The sequence below is a fragment of the Thunnus maccoyii genome, chromosome 3 (assembly GCF_910596095.1).
Source record: "Thunnus maccoyii chromosome 3, fThuMac1.1, whole genome shotgun sequence".
NCBI classification, from domain to species: Eukaryota; Metazoa; Chordata; class Actinopteri; order Scombriformes; family Scombridae; genus Thunnus; species Thunnus maccoyii.
Genome location: NC_056535.1, coordinates 29623146 through 29643036, shown reverse-complemented (window position 1 = coordinate 29643036; position 19891 = coordinate 29623146). Strand labels below are relative to the sequence as shown.

The 19891-nt window shown below is 39.0% G+C and overlaps 1 protein-coding gene across 2 annotated transcripts in view; it reads left to right on the top strand.

The window, feature by feature from the left end:
- Positions 1 to 17954, top strand: part of arhgef3 (Rho guanine nucleotide exchange factor (GEF) 3) — a 33168-nt gene extending 15214 nt beyond the window's left edge. For both annotated transcript variants that reach the window (XM_042402402.1, XM_042402404.1), the window contains 10 exons: positions 1983 to 2045; positions 11868 to 11975; positions 12157 to 12408; positions 12720 to 12782; positions 12891 to 12987; positions 13210 to 13286; positions 13437 to 13694; positions 14254 to 14424; positions 15217 to 15406; positions 16002 to 17954. In XM_042402402.1, coding sequence (XP_042258336.1) covers positions 1983 to 2045; positions 11868 to 11975; positions 12157 to 12408; positions 12720 to 12782; positions 12891 to 12987; positions 13210 to 13286; positions 13437 to 13694; positions 14254 to 14424; positions 15217 to 15406; positions 16002 to 16759 — 2037 coding nt within the window. In that variant the 3' untranslated portion in view covers positions 16760 to 17954. The remainder of the gene's footprint in view (positions 1 to 1982; positions 2046 to 11867; positions 11976 to 12156; positions 12409 to 12719; positions 12783 to 12890; positions 12988 to 13209; positions 13287 to 13436; positions 13695 to 14253; positions 14425 to 15216; positions 15407 to 16001) is intronic.
- Positions 17955 to 19891: the final 1937 nt, after the last annotated feature.

The following is a 19891-nucleotide window of genomic DNA, read 5'->3' as shown; positions in this document are numbered from 1 at the left end:
TGATACTAATGGTAGTATCTGAATGAGAGTAGCATCCCTTTGGAAACAGGAGCAGCACAGATACTCAAGGAAACACTGACATTGACTAAGATCTTCACTCCTGACCTTTTGTACAAGTATTTCTTGGACCATTTGTTCCCAAGCGACAACTACCACAGTCTGAGGCTGAAGCCAGTGGCTGCTAATGGCTCCAACTGACTCCCATTCAAAAAGACTCAACTTCTCTAGAAATGAGATATTATCAGTTCAATCAAAGAGCATTTTTTTCCCTTGTTTTAAGGCCAGAATATAAAATAATGCAGTAATTCACAGGGACCAAAGCAAAGATTAGAGGAAAGTTGAAAAAAAAAACATCAACACAATTTTATGTAGCATCAATATTTTGGTCTACTTTCATGTCTGGTTTATGATCTTGTTAACCCCCAGATTTATCTTGTGACCCTCGTGTTGGCAACCACTGTATATTTACCAAAGTATATTTACTCAAGCTCTTAAAAACAGTTGTCAGGTTCCCGTACTTTACTTATGTAGCCGATTTCTATTTGGTCCATTTGAGTCTTTCTACTTTTACTCCACATTCGTCTAAAGTTAATGGTCAGAACATGAAATAAGATCGTAAACTATCACTGTTGTTGTGCAAAAATCTTCTATCCCCAGTTCCAGAGTCTGGCTGGGGAACTTTGTTGTGTCTCTCCCTCCCTGTTTTCCTGTCATTTCTCTACAGGCTTTTATTTATTTATATATTTTTTGTATGTTTGTTTATGTGCTTTGGACAGAAGCCCTGAGAGGCAAGTGAGGAAAAACAAATTCTGGTGATCCATTTTCTAAGTAGGATCTAACTTGTTTTCTGTCATGTGTTTATGACTTAATAACAAGTGAAAAAAAGGTTTTGCCAGAGTAATCTTTCAAAGTTCCTTAATGTTTTTCCATCTTTGAAACAGGTGGAAAAAAAAGTTTTGCCTCGATCCTTTTTAAAAGTTACTTTTTCTCCACCTGTGAAAACGTGAAAATAAAAAGTTTTGGCAGGTGAAATTTTTTTTTGTCAGGATCATTCATGTTTTCTTCCAGTTTTAATTTCTCCATGCACTCTAAACACAATGAACATATTGTGTGTTAGTAAGTTATGTAACATTACAGTCATGTCTTTCTTTTGTCACTTGGAAGAAAACATGAATGTTTTTAGTCCTATTGAGAACATGGGGTAATGGTGCACTTTAGCCTCTTGTGGCTGGAATGAGAATTACAACAACAAACAATTTCAAAAATTATCCTAACAAAAAAAAATTCACCTGCCAAAACTTTTTTCCCATCTGTTTCAAAGATGGAAAAAAAAATTAAGGAACTAAGAAAGGTTTCCCTGGCAAAACCTTTTTTTTCACCCGATCTTAAGCCATGAACACATAACTTAGAAATTTGGACCACCAGAATTTTTTTTTCCTCACTTGCCTCTCAGGGCTTCTGTATTTTTGTATTTTTATTAGTAGCGCTTTATTTTTTATAGTTGTCCTTTTCTATGTGGATATACAGTACATATTTGTGTAAAATAACAATAAAAATTAAAAAAGATTTCTTCTACTTTCCTTTCTCTTCTCATCCTTCTTTTACCTGGAGTATATTTTATTGCTAATGCTTGTTTAATTACTATTATCTGTATGGCACATTTTGGGCAAAAACTTCCAGCAACGAGTACTGACTATGGTGTAACTGGACGGAAAAGAGCGTTGCAAACTGATCAACCTGGAACCAAAGTAATGAGCTAAAAGCTACATAGAGCTGCAGGTCTGGTGTTAGTGGGTTCATCACTACAACAGATTCGGTTGCATTACATTTGATTCAGTGTGATATTAAAAACATAATTTAGTGGAGCTGTAAAAGGGAGTAACTGGATAAAATTAATATGTTTCCATTAATCAATGCTTCTTAAAATCTAAAACATCTGTTCTCTGTCTAACATAATGTTTGCTGTGTTTTGTGTGTTGCAGAAGAAGAGGAAGCAAGCCAGCAGAGATGCCGACTCCCTCAGTCTCTGCAGTCTGGACATCAACGTAAGTTCAGCTCCTCTAAACTTCTCTGCTGTTGCCCCGTTTAAGTTTACACAGTTTTAGACTCTGCTGTTGTCTCAAGAACTGGTGAAATATCTCTGAAAAGCTTTATTGTACGTAAGAAATGTTACCTTTTACTCGCACAAGTTTAAATACTTCCTGATGCTGTGGTGGCAGTACGTCCTCACCGTTTAATATGACATAAAAATGAAAAAGACTGACTGAAGTGCCGTTCAGGAAGTGATGCTGTCTGTTGTGTTGTCACAGAATTTCATCCAGGAAGTTTTTACATGAAGCTTTAAAGAGTAACTTAACACTAAACCCATGTTTGATTTTTTTAAATTACATATATTGTATGTTTATTAGTTTTATTAAACCATTAATTGATTCTGGTCCTGATGAGGGAGCAAAGAACTTCAGTCCAGTTCTCATGAAATTAAAACTTAACTGTTTGCTTGCAATACTTGAACTTCTTTATCATAAAATTACAATATTATTCTCATAATATTATTACTTTTTTCTAGAAATTACAACTTTACTCTCATAACTCATCTCTGTCATAGAAAATGATTAAATGCAACAGTGCACATGTAGTTAAATGTCTCGTCCTTGAAAATGTTTTTACATCGAATGCACCAAGACTGTCTGTTCCCTCTGAATGTAGGAAAAGTATAAAGTATCTATACTTGAGTAAATGTACTTTTTTTATCTCGAGCTCTGACTGTAGATTATTGTACATTCGGACCCTCGAGGCCCTCGGTCCTCACGTTGTGCCCTTCCTTTTGTATATGTCTGTATTTTTAGACCAGCAACCCGTTCCTTCCCGGGCGTTTCCCCCTCTGCTCAGTCTAACACAGGATGTCCACCCTGTTCACTCCAGTATGACGAATAGACCCAAAAAACTCCATCAGTCTTACTTTCTTACAAACCAGTGCTGGCAGTTAATGAACTGGAATAAATTATATTCTATTGTTTCTCTACTGTTACTCCCTTTACTTCAGTGACTCACACAAAGTGGTATTGTGTTCTTACTGAAACCCCCCGACCCGGAGACTTAAATGGAATCAATCAAGATAAAAGGTCATGATAGTGGTTTATATTTTTTATCAACATATTCTCTTCTGGAGCAACATTGTCTTTGTCTTGACTGGAAATAACTAAAATCAAAGCTTAAGTTTTATTTTATGGGTCTAAAATCTCCTAGCAATGTCAGAAGGTGTTTTCTGTAATGTGGTATAGCACTGCAAGTATTAGTTGTTGAATTGATTAGTCAATCGACAGAATTATAACAGGTTTAAAATTATTGGCAGATTATTTGCTAACGAAAGTAATCATCAGTTGCACCCCTAATGTGGTATTAATTATAGGGGGGAGAGTTTAGTTAGTTGTGTAGAGTTTATAAGAAGTTGTTGATTACTTGAGGAACCTGAGGTACTGCTACATTTAAACCAAAATAAATATTATTTCATTTTTTTAACTTAAAATTTCTCAGAGTTACCGTTCCAATTAATTAATAAAAAGTGTACTAATTGAAAATGAAAATCAAAGTATACAGTCCTTTCTAGAAAGAGAACCTATTAATTTACAGTTACATAATATATCATTTCCTTCCTAGGAAATTAAAGGAAACAGCAACATAAATAAGATAAAGTAATGAATCATTATAAAGAGACTCAATAATAGAACAAACACCTCTAAAGTGTAAAAAATATGAATCAAATGGTTGAAGGAGTCCTGCTGTCATTTAGAGCTGTAACTCTTTTACCGTGGAGGCTTCTGTTTGATGTCAGAGTAATTACAGACGTTTTCACAGGTTAATTATAATCTACTGAGCCCTGCAGGGTCACATGGTAGATTAACAGTTATTGATTTGGTTTAGTAAAAACGGTGCAGGCATTAGTGAGGCAACTGTGAAGGATGAAATATTTATTTGGAAGCAAAGAGCTCATCAATATGCTTTTCTTTTACAACAAGGAAAAGGATTTTAATATTGATGTCTGGCCCTTAGAATATGTTTTCATTGAATAATCACACCCCACTAAATTAAATAATTTATTGATAATAGAATCATAGACTGAAATTGAGCCAGTTAGTGCTGACATTCAAAGCTGTATTATTTGTGTTTGCTTGTGTATTTAGCAGCAATACACAAATACATTATATGTTTTCCATATTTATTTTATTGTCAGTGATTTATTAATCATGCATCCTTACTCTTACACCAACACTGTTTTGCTGTTGCTCCAACCTCCCCTTTACATGGTATTTGGTATTGTTGATTTAACTAAGATTTATGTTCATGTATGTTTATTTTGGGGGATTAACTCTCTCAGCAGAATCGTCATCGCTGCCCGGATTATTTGAGAGTTCCCTCAAACAGCAGAGCCTTTCCCAGCAGAACCAACAGTATAACCATTTACTATGATGAATTAATTTCTTGATAAAAGTGCCTCCGACTGTACGGCCATATAGCCGATGCGTCAGAGTACAGATGAAATGAGACAGGGTCGTCTGAGTCAGAAGAGACAAGTCTGTTCTTGGATTAATAGGCGACTTTTGTTCCTCTCTGGGTGTCCACGACCCCACTGGCCCACTTACAGACAATGGAGCTGAGTCAGAGGGTCCGCTATTGTCAGCTGAACATTAGCTTTGTTTCATGTCATGTCAGAGGTCAACGTTGATGCTCTGACTCTGATACCAGTCACTGCATCCAAAGGAAACAGCTCTAAAAATGACACAATGACCAATGTTGAATGATGTTCAGATGCAGTGTTAACAACAGCTGATCCAGGGTGTGTGTGTGTGTGTGTGTGTCTACTGCAGTACCCAAAATACACTAACATACACACAAAATTTGTTTTTGTCACTTAAGAGACATACCCTCACCTTAGACGTATACTATGCCGAATTTTCTTGAAAAACAATGTATAGACTCATATAAAAGTGTGTGCCAGTGTATTAATCTGCAAAGACTCTGCCCTTTGCCTGGTCGGCCAGAAAACATGATGGAGTGGTTGGACAGCTTTTTAAAGACATGAGAGTGTCATTTAAGGTGTAAAAGTAGCACAACACAAACGCTGTGTTTTCATGTCAGAAACCTTGTATCAATTTAATATCTTTGTTAATGTCTCAAAATATAAAAACTGACATTTAATTTGTTGAGTGGTGTGAAGACATTATTATCAGGCCTCAATAAGGAAGCAAGAACTTTTAAAATGGGCAATTTGTGACTTGATTCTTGATTATGAAGTTGTATTTGTCGGTGACTAGCTATTTATGGTGGCTACAATTTTTTAAAAAAAAGGATATTAAGGAAATTTGTTTCAAGGATGGACTGATCTGCTGACATTATACAGAAAGTGGTGAGAATGTAAATGGTTAATGGTTTCTTCAATTTACTGGCCTGCAGAAGTGACACATAAACTACTTGGAAATTACGCTGCAACAACTCACTTACTTACCATGAAATTCTACTGCACTTGGCAGAAATGGAAGACATTGTGTTTTAATTCGTGGGTTATCACCTTAGAATGAGCCCTTTGTATCTCTAAGGGAGCAGGTCCTCCTCCACAGAGCCTGCTATGTTGCACTGTCATGTTTCTATGGTAGCCCAGAACAGACCAACCAAACACTGTGTCTAGAGAGGGCCTCTTGCATTATTCACAAGTTTTCCGACAAGGGGGGGTACTAGGATAAAAAACTTTTTTGCGATATTTTCAGGAATAAAAACAAGTGGATAGAAACACATGTATTGTCTAACAGATTCATGTCCCCATAACAAGAATAATACAAATGTACACACAAACACACATACAGTAATTGACTTAAACCACTGGAAAACCAGGACAGAGCTTTGGCTGCCTGCAGGCTATATTCTCTCTCTTTCTATCTTTAGTAATTACAGTTCAGATTGACATTGACTGATGTTGGATTGAGCAGTAAAGTCCCAGCACCACCAGTAGCTCCAGTATTAACTCCAGTATAACTCACCTTACATTTTTTTTGAGTTACCAACAGTGTGCATCATGCATGTGTTTTTAACAGTTTTGGTTAACAGTGCAGCACATAGGGGATGGGGTTTGTTGACAGTAAGAAAAATATAGAATATCATATCTTTTAAGTTAAGGCTCAGAATACCTCCTCCATCATTGATGAAAGAAAAACGGGACAGAGAAAGTTAAGAAAAAAATAAGAAAATAAGAAAAAAATAAGATATGACACCTTGTCATTGTAGGCATACAACGAAGTTATGTTTGGTAACTCTCAGAGACCAGCAGCAATAGCAGACAAGATAAAAACAAGATAAGAGGATAAAAACAAGATAATAAAAAGGTATTGCACAACAGGTTAGATAGTTGAAAACAATATAGAGACATGTGAGCATAATAAAGAGCAAATAGAGGGTAGGGGAAAAGGGAGAAAGGGAGAACGAAAGGAAGGAAGGAAGTAAAGTAGTGAGTGGGCGAGTGAGTAAGTGAGTCAGAGAGAGGAAGAGAGAGAGAGAGAGAGAGAGAGAGAGCGAGAGAGCATTAACAAGTTGTGAGTTTTCAGACAAACAGAGTCAGGAGGGGGACGAGTGAACAACCATCACTGAGAGCGAGAAAACTTTAACAGGGATTTAACAGAGAAGAGAGAAGAAAACAGAAAACCAGAATAAGACTTTTTCTGGACCTGTTTATTTGAGCTCTGATGGCACTGGACCCGACCAACAGCACCACGTGTTTTCTGAAATCTCTTTCTAGTCACTGCCGGTACCGAGCCTGAACTGGATCCAGGTGTTTTCAGGACACTATCAGAGACGGATTGTCAGGAAACTTTGCTGTTAACAAGCTTGGTCCGTTTCATCTGACAGGACGCTCTGCTCTACCAGAGCCGGGTTGTCATAAAACTCTGCTGGTACCAAGCTCTTTCTGGAAGATCTTTCAGAACCAGACTTTTGCTAAACTCTATTGGTACCAGTTTTTGACTTTGTTGATACTGATACTACAGTACTAGACAACTCTGGAAGCTTTGCTGGTACGTAACTCTAACTGTACTGAATTCTGTCTGGACTGTCTACTGTTACTAGTATTTCTGAACAGCACTGAGCCCCCTTTTGGACACTTGGTACCACACACCTTACACTTGAACTCTCCACACTTTCTGTAGACACTTCACAGTTTCTCTGGATGCTCTTCTGTGTCCAGACTCTTTCTGGACACTCTACTTGAGTTTAGATCTTTATATCAGACTATTTCCAGACTCTTTACCAGTGCAAACCTCTTGTGGACATTCTGCTGATACCTCACACCTTGTGGATGCTCCACCAGCCCCAAACTCTTTTTGGACTCTCTACCAGTTTTTAAGTATTTCTGCATGCTCTCTTGGTACTGGGAAAGGTCCAGATCCTGAACCGGGCTTTGGGGTGAGCATTATGGTGGTGGGGCAGAGCCCCCTCTGCCTGCTGGTACAGCAGTTTAAGTCTGGATGCTCTGTGGAGTTCAGCAACATGGGGAAGCAGGTGGAGGTAAGATGGAGGAAAGACCCTCTCTGGACCTTAAGTCTGATTAAACGGAATTATTTTAGACTGTGTGTGAAGTTTTAGATAGTGCCTCAGCTCTTCTCAGTAAATGTAAATGTCAATACTCTACAATTCTAATAGTAGTATTAAGTTATACTGTTTACACATCTCACACCATGAGTCCACGCTAAACTTAATCTATTTTTCACTTTCTAATCTGACTTGATCTATTTTTATCTGATCTAAACTAATCTGATCTAGTCTAACATGATCTGATTCAATCTAATCTGATTTAATTGAATCTCTTCTAATCTAAACTAATTGAATCCAGTTGAACTCCAGTCTAATCTTAGCTAATTCAACCTGGTCTGATTTTATCCAATCTTATGTGATTTGATTTTATCTAATCAATTTTAGTCTAGTAATATGATTTTATATGATCTGAATGCAATGAAATGTAATCTGATTTGATAGAATCTAATCCAGCCTACTGTGTGGTAAATACTTTATTTAAACTTTGAAAACATAGCAAGTCTTTCTCTTAATTTCTGTTTTCATTCTGTATCATTTCCGTATCATCCACAATCAGTTTAGGATTATAAGAATATTTAAAAATTCAAGAACATATCAGAAGAGATGTAGTGTGTTGTAGTGTATCTGTGCTATTCAGTGATGTCAATCAATCAATCAATCAATTTTTATTTATATAGCGCCATATCACAACAGAAGTCATCTCAAGGCACTTTTCACATAGAGCAGGTCAAGACCGTACTCTTTAATTTACAGAGACCCAAATGTGTGGTTGTTTTAACTCACATAGTGATATTTTATATGATATTGTGATATTTGGTGCTGTTAAAAGTAAAAAAAAAAAAACAGTTTCTGTTTTATTACCAGTTTGTAAAGTGCTGTGACCTCAGACCCTTTACTTCCTCATGATTGTTTGCTTTGGTGATACACTGTAGAAGTCTCAAGGGTCATTTCCACCCAGATCACATCACCCGTGCTGGCTTTTAGCCATGCAAGCAGTTTTAGTTTATCTACTGTGATGTTCACCTCTGAGATTTCTGCCAACACACCAGTACAGTGGAGGTGAAGGGAATTTAGTCTTTCTCCTGGTTACTCTGGATGACCACTGGAGGATCACCTCACTGTGAACAGTTTTAATTGGAATTATTTTCTACTGAAGAAATTTTCTGTAGTTATGTAAACTGGTTTGTTGAGTCAGTCTTCAGTACAGTGCTGTCAGCAGGAAGTTCTTTTGAATGTTCTTTTTATTTTTTTTATACAGAATATATTCACTTAACTGTTTTGTGACTACAGACCCTGGGTTTGTATCTGCTTAGGGCCTCAAAACAGCCAGTGCTGCATGCTAACACTGCATTTTGTCCCCAGGGTTTGTTTTCTCCAACTTGTACAAAAAACAGTGATACAGTAAACAAGCAAAACATCATGCTTCGACTGTCCTCTCATCTCTGCTCTTCACTCACTCCATCCATCAGTCCTAAACTGTCCTCATCTATTCAGGTGTCTAATGCCTCTTATGTAGCCTGATAGTCCTCTGAATTGATTTGGTGATTCCGATAGGCCTGTTGTGCTTATTGACGGCTGTTTCTCTGGTTGGAAAAACAACGGAGCCAATCAGAGCTTTGTAGGTTAGGAATGGCAGAAAAATGGACAGAAAACTAGGGAAAGAAAAATAGCCATGAAAATGGCAACAAGCATGGATGAGATGGGGGAAGCTGTACAGGTTGTTGTAAGTTGACTTAGACAAATAACAACGCTTAAATAAACATATTTCTTCAATCAACATGCGAAACGTTAAGTTGACTGCTCCTGGCAGCTGATTGGTTGGATTGGTTAAAGCAGAATAACCCCATGAACACCATGTCTGACTGAATAATGAATTATCTGCTTTTCACTACAGGACCTTAATAAAACATAACATAACATGTTGTAATGGGTTCTACTTTTTGTTCCTAAAGCTAAATTCTCAGGTTGCAACTAATTTACATCATTGATTCATCTGCTGATAATTTTCTCAATTAATCACCATCATATTTTCCCCAGAGCTCAAGAGGACAATCATTCATTAAATCATTTGTTTGGCCTGCAGGTTGTTGCAGGAGTTATTCTGGGGCAGCCCTAGCCTTAGCTTTCCTTTTTTTTCGGATTCAAACTCTCAGTCAGTCAGTCTGCAGTAAACCTGCTGTAATTAGATAACCAGTCTATTCTTGACCAACTGTACTGAATTGATTTTTGTCAGATTGAATCAACTGAAGCTCCATCACACACAGAAACCCATTACAACATGTCCAATGGAAACTTCTCAGATGTAAAGTAAATAAACTGATTATTTAACATCCTCGCTTAGCCCCCAAAATCTTTTAAAACAACAGAGATGTCTCCAATAAATACAACAGTATCATCTGCTAAATGAGAGAGAATGTGCTGACTTTAATTACATATATTTTAACTCTCTGTAGAGGCCTCCTTTAGCAACTTAAGAGACTACGAAGTCCCAGCCTTGAAGGGCGGGTTCACAATTTTTCAAGTCTGTCTCAAAGCAACAGTCAAGTGCCAAAATGAACACTGAAACATGTTTTTCTTGACATAATCATTCCTTCTGTTCATAGTGACCATTAGAAGATCCCTTCATAATGCACTTACAATGTAAGTGATGGGGGACAAAATCCACAGTCCTCCTTCTGTGCAAAAATGTACTTAAAAGTTTATCTGAAGCTAATATGAAGCTTCAGCCATCCAAACTAGCAAAATCAAGCAGATATCCATTTGATATGACTAACTCAGACTGCTGAAGCCTCATATAAGCTTCAGATAAACTTTTAAATGCATTTTTGCACAAAATGATGGACACACTGTGGATTTTGGCCCCCATCACTTACATTGAAACTGCATTTGAAGGAGATTTTTTAATAGCCATTATGAACAGGAGGAATGATTACAGAGAGGATAACCTCTTTCAGTGTTCATATGGACACTTGAGTGTTATTTTAAGACTGACTTGAAAATTTGTGAACCTGTCCTTTAATTGTTGGTTTCCTCGTTACTGACAGTAAATGAACGACTCAAATTTTAGGCTTGAACTTGGATCAACAGATGCTCAAGGTGAAAATCTTTCTGTGACTGTGGAGTGATTGAGGGTCTGTCAGAGGTCGATTTATTTTAGGTCAACTGGTTCCTGACTTTGAGTGTTGATGGAAACAGAGTTTGATGGTTCCTGTGCTCCAGTAGGTCAGCTGACTGTGGGCTGCAGGGCAGAGCTGAAGTTACACACACACACAAACACACATATTGATTTATCGTAAGTCTATATCCAGGACAAGCAGCCTGGTGGCATTTTCACACACAGAAACAGACCTTGACAATATGGAAGCCTGATATCTTTGTGTAGGGGAGAGAGTCTGCCAGAGAGGGAAAGACTTTGAGTCACACTATTGTTTAACTTGCAGTATATCAACAAATCAACTTTCCCGCAAATTACTGGAACAGTCTGCACATAAACAGGTACTTGTAAACTGGACAACAGTGTTCAGACTCAGTGGACAAATCCTTGCTGAAAATATTGAGTCATCATAACAGTTTTATCATCTGTTAATGTTGCAACTTCATTGTATAATTAATTTATCAAGCATAACCTCCAAACGTAACTCTGGTATGAGCTTCTTCGATGTGATGATTTGCATCATCATTGGATTGGAATTTTGTACAGACATTCATGGTCACTAGAGGAAGTCTTAATGTCTTAGGTAATAGGTAGTGCCCTGACCTTTCCTCTAGCGCCACCTGCAGGTCAGACTTTTCACTTCTACCAGATAGATTGGCCCAAAGTTTTCTACAGACATTCATGCTTCCCAGTTGATGAATGCTACTGACTTTAGTGATAGTCTCACTGGTCCTCTGCCATGAGGCCGGAATTCAATGATTGTTAGTTGGATTACAGACCTTTAAGCTCCGCCAGTGGCTGCAGGCTGCAGGTTGTGCTGCAAGTGAAGATGAACAAGAAATCAAGTCTCGTCCTGTATTTGAGGAATTTTTGGACTTTTTGGTGACAAGCATTATTGTCTACAAACAATGTCTCTTTTGATATTACCTCTGGAGGGCGCCAAAGCCAGAAATTGTCTTCAATAAATTACCAGAATATACAATAGCAAATTATTATCATATCTGCCTTCTACCTATCATGTTTGCATCATCAGTACTATAGCCTGCAGGTCTGAGTTAAAGTCAGTTTAGCAGTTTTTCGGACGTATTGTGCTTTGTGAAGCCACACATGGATCACAGATGTTTGTTCTCTCCACCAGGAGCCCAGCACCAAACGCAGTAAACCTGTATCCAGGGTGACGTCTCTGGCCAGCCTGCTGCCGCCCGTCAAGACCGCACCGCTGAAGAGGATTGGTCAGACGCTGCAGGTGAGCTGCAGACAACTCCACTTGTATTTTGTATTAAGTTAATGCTGCAGATACTGAAAATAAGACAGTTTGTTGCTGTGACAACTAGCAGTAGAAAAGAAAATATTCTGAAAAAAAAATTGATATTATTTCATTAACAGTTCTGTTTTTTACCTGATTTAACTTTCTCTCTTCTCTGCAGCGCACCATCAGTTTTCGCAACGAGAGTCGGACTGAGAGAGCCGCTCCCCCCCCCCCTTCCTCCTCAACAATGAAGACTCGTGTTATCTCGGCGACAGTCTCCAACCCTTCCTCCTCCATGACGGCAACACGGGTTTCCACAGCAACAGCCCCAGCCGCCAAGCGCCGTGACAGCAAACTTTGGAGCGAGACGTTTGACGTCCGACTGGGAGCAACACAAACTCTGAGCCCAAAAGAGATAAAACGACAAGAGGTGAGACAAGTTTGAGAGTGCCAATGTGAGCCTCAATGCAAGTCCACCAAAATTAAAACACCTCTTCTCCATTATACCATGCCATATTCACCAAACATACAACATTACAACCAACTTCACAAAATACACTTGACAAAAACAATATTTCACCCGAATCCATCAGTGGATCTCTTTTAATATATAAGGCTGTTTTAATGGAAGACTTATTAGCATTTGCTTAGACCACTGTTTCAAATATTCTCTTTTCATTATTTCGGAATCCTTCATAGATTTTGTCCCCAATCTTAAACTCTCTCTCTCTCTCCCTTCAGGCTATATTTGAGTTGGCTCAGGGCGAACAAGACTTGGTGGAGGACCTCAAGCTGGCGAAGAAGGTAAACAAAAATCTTAATTTTTCTCTTAAATTGACTGTTCTTCCACATTTATTCTACAGTACAGGTATTTTTTGAGTCTTCTCATATGTGTGTTTGTGTGTACTGCAGGCCTACCATGACCCAATGCTGAAGCTGTCAATCATGACTGAGCAGGAGCTGAACCAGATCTTTGGTACTCTGGACTCACTGATACCCCTGCATGAAGGTAGGAAGGGAGCATCTGATGGAAAATACTGTGACTCATTGCTGCTGTGACGTCACTGATAGGGGTGCCAGCTGTTGTAGCTCTCTCAGTATCTCTGGATTGGGTTTTAGGTTGGGTTTTGTGTTTTTTAGCCATTGTGTCTTCTTCGATGTTCCCATACTGCTTGAGGTCCTGATCTCTTTAAATTGTTTCATAACTTCATAACTTTCTGTCTCTCCTCAGACCTCCTGAGTCGCCTCCGTGACGCCAGAAAACCTGACGGGTCCACAGAACATGTGGGACACATCCTGACTGACTGGGTGAGTGAGTGTTTTTCTAAACATAATACAACATACTGACTGTATAATTACAGTCTACAGAAATCAGATGTCACTTCTTAATAGGTTATTTAGTCACAAGTTCAGCTATTAAAGACATTTAACCAGGTCTCTGTCTCTATGTCCCTGCAGCTGCCCTGTCTCTCCTCCTACACTCCATACTGCAGTAACCAGGTGAAGGCTAAATCCTTGTTGGACCAGAAGAAGCAGGATCGTCGGGTTCAGGACTTCTTGCAGCGCTGCCTCCAATCGCCCTTTAGCAGGAAGTTGGACTTGTGGAACTTCCTGGACATCCCCCGCAGTCGGCTGGTGAAATACCCACTACTGCTCAGGGAGATCCTGAAGCACACGCCCAATGACCACCCGGATCGGCAGCACCTGGACGAGGCGGTGAGGAAAACCAACATGCTGTACACCTTTCTCCTCCAGATCTAGTTCAACCCACTGCCAGACTGAGTCAGAAGGAAATAAAATGATGTTTATTTCTTAAAACCAATCAGAATTGTCAATCACAGGCCTAAACTGTGATGACATTACCCTGCAAATTAAGAGACAACTATAAAAAGTTCAAAGTAACCCTGAGGACTTGTTAATAACCCTGAAATGTCAGGAATAACCTTGAAAAGTAACAATGAACCAGTCAAATCAGCATTTAAATCGGCAAAAATTCAGAGCAAACTGTCTTCATTTCAACAAAATACCTCTGATCTGCTTGCAGGGGCAAAATAAATCCATGCAAATCTTTTGCATCGTGTTCAGCTTGATATGTGAATTTGTACCGTTGACTGTCTGGAAGTAAAAGTTCGTTTTCTCATAGACAACTGTATGTGACTGACTGTTGGAGCACTTCAAGGCTTGGATGGATATGAAACTCTCCTGGCTGAATCATTATTACAAAAGATGCACAACATTGTTGATTACAGATTGCGTGTGTGTGTCTGCTCCACAGATGTTGATGGTTCAGAGTGTGGTGGCGGACATCAACAGGCGGACGGGGGAGTCTGAGTGTCAGTACTACAAGGATCGTCTGTTGTACACGGAGGACGGAATGAAGGACGGACTCATTGATCGGTCCCGGACCCTCAGCTGTCACGGAGAACTGAAGAACAACAGAGGACTCGTCAGTATATCTTTTATTTCTATTCTCTCTCTCTTCTGTTCTTTCTGTTTAACTCATGTGGTCTATAAAGTTCCTGGATCCAGAGGTGACACATTATTGTTTGGATCCTGTGGATGCTCTGAGAAAAACACAGCTTGTTGTGTTTTGTGTTGATGTTACACAGCTGTGACTGTCAGCTGCTCACTGTCATTTATTAGAAGATTAGAGAAGGTTGTTAAAATCCAAACGTTTCTTTGGCCAAAATGTTCACAGAATCTAATAATTCACAGTCAAATAATTGTCAACAGGTCTGAGTCAAGTCAATGAGTTGCAACTCAAGTATAAAGTAGAGTACAAGTCGCCAACTTAAGACTGAAAATTCTACTGTACTCATATTTTACTGAGTTTATGTGTGAATAAATGAGAAATGCAAAAGAGGAGATAAGATCAAATGAGATGATAAGTTATAAAATACTGTATCACCCTCCCCCTCTCTATTAGCTTTATGTCATGTCTTGACTGTTCTGACACATTATGATGTGATGGTGGATTCTTTAAAGACCCATAAATACAATAAAAATATATATACATAAAATATATGCATAACAATCATTATAAGAATGTGTTTGTAATGTGTGATTGTTTATTTTATCTCATTTAATACTCAAAGTAGTTTTATCATTGCTGTACAAAATATAATTTTTACATTGATTATTTTAAAAAATGTATGATCATAATGGTAACAGCTGAGTGAGGAATCATCAAGTGAAGAAACAATATCAATGTCCACTCTCTGTCTCTGTCTCTCTCCAGAAGCTCCATGTGTTCCTGTTCCAGGATGTCCTGGTCATCACCAGGTCCCTCTCACCAAACGACCAGCCAGTCAGCTACCAGCTCTGCCGCCAGCCAATCCCCATCCGGCAGCTGGACTTGGAGGACCTATCAGACGGAGAGATGAGAGTGGGCGGGTCCATCAGAGGAGCCTTCAGCAACAATGAGCGGAGTCAGTATACTGTTTTGAAATGTTTTAGGTTGTTTAGAAACAGTTTCTCTGTTACATAGTTTGTCAACTAGAGAGTACTGAGTTTATTTTTATTGAAATGTCCCATTCAGTACATATACAGTATATCTTGTTTACAATTCTTCAATTAAATTTCAGGGATTGTTCTCAAAAATGTTTATTTTTTCTGTGTGATTTGGAAAGAAATTATTATCAGCCAATATATTGACTGAAAAATTGGTCTTGGGTTATTGTCTACTAAGATCTCTGTGTTCCCATCTGAGATCTGATATTTTACCAGTTACTTCTTTTCTTTTTCCACATGCTTTTGTATTTGTTTTACCGGAAGATACATGTTTTGTAAAATGTTAGTGTCTTTTAATCCCATGTGAGATGGGCCAGATGTTTGACAAAGAAATAAAAACAAACTAAACTAAACTGTAAACACATTCTGGATGAAAATAAAGCACAGATACAGTTTGACAGAGTTTAACGTCAGAACTTGAGATTAAAAAATACAATTTTAAAACCAGCTGATGCAGATGTCTGACTATAACAGCCACCCATATCTCCTGCTGTCTCTGTCTCCTCCTCACAGCAAAGAACTTCTTTCGGGTTTCATACCGTACTGGAGGTCAGCTGCAGACCCACTGCTTCCAGGCCAGCGACGCCTTCAACAAACAGCAATGGATCAACTGCATCAGACAAGCCAAGGAAGCTGCAGCGCTGACTGGGGATCAGCCGCCACAGACGGGACAGTGTCTGGAGACGGGTCTGGGCGGAGAGATAGGGCCGCTTAGTGAAACGGGTCTGAGTTTGAGCGGAGATTCAGGGATCGAAACTGAAAAAAGTACGTGGGCGGAGATGAAGACAGGGCTTGGTTTTGAAGAAGAGGTAGGTCTGAGCGGAGAAAAAGATGACGATTTGGGTAAAGAGGCGGGGGTGGGTTTGATTCTAGAGACAGTGACTAGTAGGGAGGTGGAGACAGGTGTTGATGATGGGACGGGGCCGGAGTTAGATGGAGAAACAGGGATGAACGGTGATACGAGGCTGGCGATCAGTGAGACAGAGATGGGTGTGGAAATGGAGGCAGGGCAGGATGTCGACGGTGAGACGGGGGCAGACCTGAGGATGAAGATGGATGGAGGAGAGGGAGGAGAAGGAGATGAAGAGACTCTTAGCGGAGGTGCTAATGATGTTCCCGCCTCCCTTCCTTCTTCTGCTTCTCCCTGTCAAAAGGAGGAAGAAGAAGTGATGGAGGAAGAGCGGAGCGGCGCACAGGAGGAAGAAGAGGTCGTCATGGACACCGGCGAGGTTGACTCACTGCAGGGCGAGGAGCTGACCCTCAGATGCTGATGCTGCGACGACACGCTGACGGACTGGCGCTGCAGCCAATCAAACCTCTGATCCCATGATGATGTCACTGAACAGGACAAAGTCAAAGAACGTCAACAGTTAAACAAACTTGTCAAGACTCATTAACTGCTGTATCCTGACCACCGCTAACCATGGCAACCACTTTGTTCCGGATTGCCACGGTAACAGAACGGAACACTGGCCCCACGTGACTGTTGTAACTAAGATAATTGGATACTGTGTTTCAAGATGGTGCCCTATTCATTCCAATGAAAGACTTCCTCTGGCTTTCCTTTTTTTGGGGGCCCATAGAGCAACCTCCTGCCGACTCCGCACACACCAATTTATTTACTTATTTACTGTTTCGGCTCTTCAAGGCTGTAATTTTTAACTGACCTAATTGCCCAAATTGTGATAATACAAAAAAACTGAAGTCAGACTGTGATGCTCCAGAGAGAAAAAGACTGATTGATTTGCAGCCTTTAATAATGCCAATAGGCTTGTTTGTGATGCTCATGTGTATGGGGGAAAAATCTTTTTGGTTCCAGCGGGTGTCACATAACAGCTCCAGCTCCAACTGTGCCACTATGCCAAAAAATGCCTCACAGCCCAACACTGTTCCTGGGGACTTGACCTTTTGTCATGTAACTACAGTATGAGTACCACTGTGGTCTGTGTCAGTAGCACCATGTTACTATGGTAATAACAGTGCACCAGATTAGAGAGTGATAGTTTTTTCTTTGCTTGTTTGATCCCAGTTTACTTCATCCTAACATTAGTTCACATGTATTTTGCACTGGATGAGTCTTTGGACATACTCTGCCGCCAGTAGTCTTGGCCTTTGTACGAGGCTGTCACCTTGTACAAAGGTGTAAAAGTATTTTCACAACTGTTAGGTGATTAGGCTGTTAAAGTTACCCTTTGGAGTCTGTGGCCACTGCTGGCACTAAGAGCAGATTTCATGTTCTGTTCTAGCATGTACACACAATCATACATGTATATGCCTGTTACGTAATACACAATCTTGCTGATGGTTTCAAGCTATTCAGTGAACCATGAAAGGTAGCAATGTGTCAGCAAAAGGCAGGCGGTGGAGGAGAACTGCTAATTAATGTAAACATGCACAGAAATATCACAGGTTTCAAAATATTTTTTAAAATCACCTTTGCAAATGTTTTTAGATGAAGGAAATACATGCAACACATTTATTAAGCCTCAAGAAAATACACAGTGTGTTTTGGTGAGAAAAACTGAATGTAAACATAATTTGTTTGTTTACAAGAAAACTCAGTAGGATACCTTTAAAAAAAACACTGCTCTACCAATCATTTTGAATTGATAAGAGCAGAATACATGCATACTTTATGAACTTCTACTATGTGCTGCGTTAGGATTGTAAAGATTTCAGAAAACCTCTGACATTGTTCTGTCCTGCAGCATTCTCAGGTAATACACATAAAATGTTACGACATGGAGACTGAGTGAACTAATCACAAGACTCAAAATAAGATTCAAGTCAGTGGAAGACAATAAAATAATGTAAATTTAACAGCCACATAATGCTAATGCATTTTACAAATAAAATAGTAACATAAATATGAAGCTGAGCTTTTCAGATGTCAAGTCTTAAAAGGAAATTCAAGCATTTGTCCATTCTGGCTTTTGGTCATGAAAATTTTTAATTACCACTTCTGTTTTGGCAAAAACTAAATCTATCGGAGTAAGGAATGTAAGCTTTCTACATTTTTCTAAAAACAATTAAACTCAACTTACGATAATGTCTTAAAATCAATTGTAACGTTTGAAAAACACTGGAGTAAACAGCTGTGCACTCAGTTCTGATGGAGTAACAGTAGACGAAGTTAGAGAGTAGCTGGTGAAGAAAGTGCAACATTTAGCGGTTTAAGAACCAGATATGTTCCTCAGGAGTTGGCGGAGAAAGAGCCAAAAAGAGAGTGAATATTGGAATTACATTCATCAGGTTGAAGCAAACATTACTCCACCGGGATGACAGTTTTGCTTTGTGTCTGCTGGATGTAGAAGTTTATCAACTTTCTGGTAATACGTCTATAAAGTGGGATGGTGGACGCTGTGTATCTGTCAGTTTGTTTGATGTGTCTCCATCTGGTGGCCAAAAGTTTTTTAAAGTAGATTTTACAATAGTTGTCAGTTATGTGGGAATATTGCTGAGAATAGGTAACTGAAAATGTTGGCAGTGAATGTTTTGCAGACATGTACAATATGAGCATTCTTGAAAGAAAAACTAGCTATCCGCATGGTTTGACTTTTCCCTCAAAACATAATCATGTCGATAGTTCTCGATAGTTCTATATGAACAGAATTCACGGGTGACACAGTTGCCCATACAGTTTAGTGATTTTAGCAAACTCATCCTCCTATAATAGTCTAAATACATTAAAGGACCAGTGTGTAGGATTTAGAGTCTACAGCGGCTACAAAAAACACAAAAAGCCCTCTCTAGAGTGATTTGTCTGTTCTGGGCTACCGTAGAAACTTGGCGGTGCAACATGGCAGACTCTGCAGAAGAAGACCTGCTATGTAAAGAGCTCATTCTAAGGCAACAAAAGCACAATTCTTATTTACAGGTGATTGATTATACACTAATGAAAACATACTTATGAATATTATATTGAATTTCTGCCAATTGATCCTCCTAAATCTTACACACTGGTCCTTTAAATGCATCTTGAGCAGATTTTTAACTTCTGATAATCTTTTCTCACAGATTTGCTATAATATTCTGTAAAACTGAAAACATGCTTGCAGCGGCAGCAGGTGTTACTACAGAGCTGTTGCAAAGTGAAATGTTGTTCAGTGTTTTGTCACAGCAGCCAAAGAAATCCTGAAGGAGGAGTGTATGTACTGTATGTATGTAAATAATGTATATTAAGTCTATCTGTATATGAATGTAGGAATAAAGCCAAGCATGTCAGTTTGTTATATATAACACATGAAATATGACTTAAAATGTCAGGACAATCATGATGATGATGATGATGATGATGATGATTGATTAAGGCTACCACAGTGATAGACAGTAACTACATTTTTAAAAAGTGGGTTATTTGCACATCTCAGAGATGACTTAGGTGAAAATGTCCCAGACAAAAT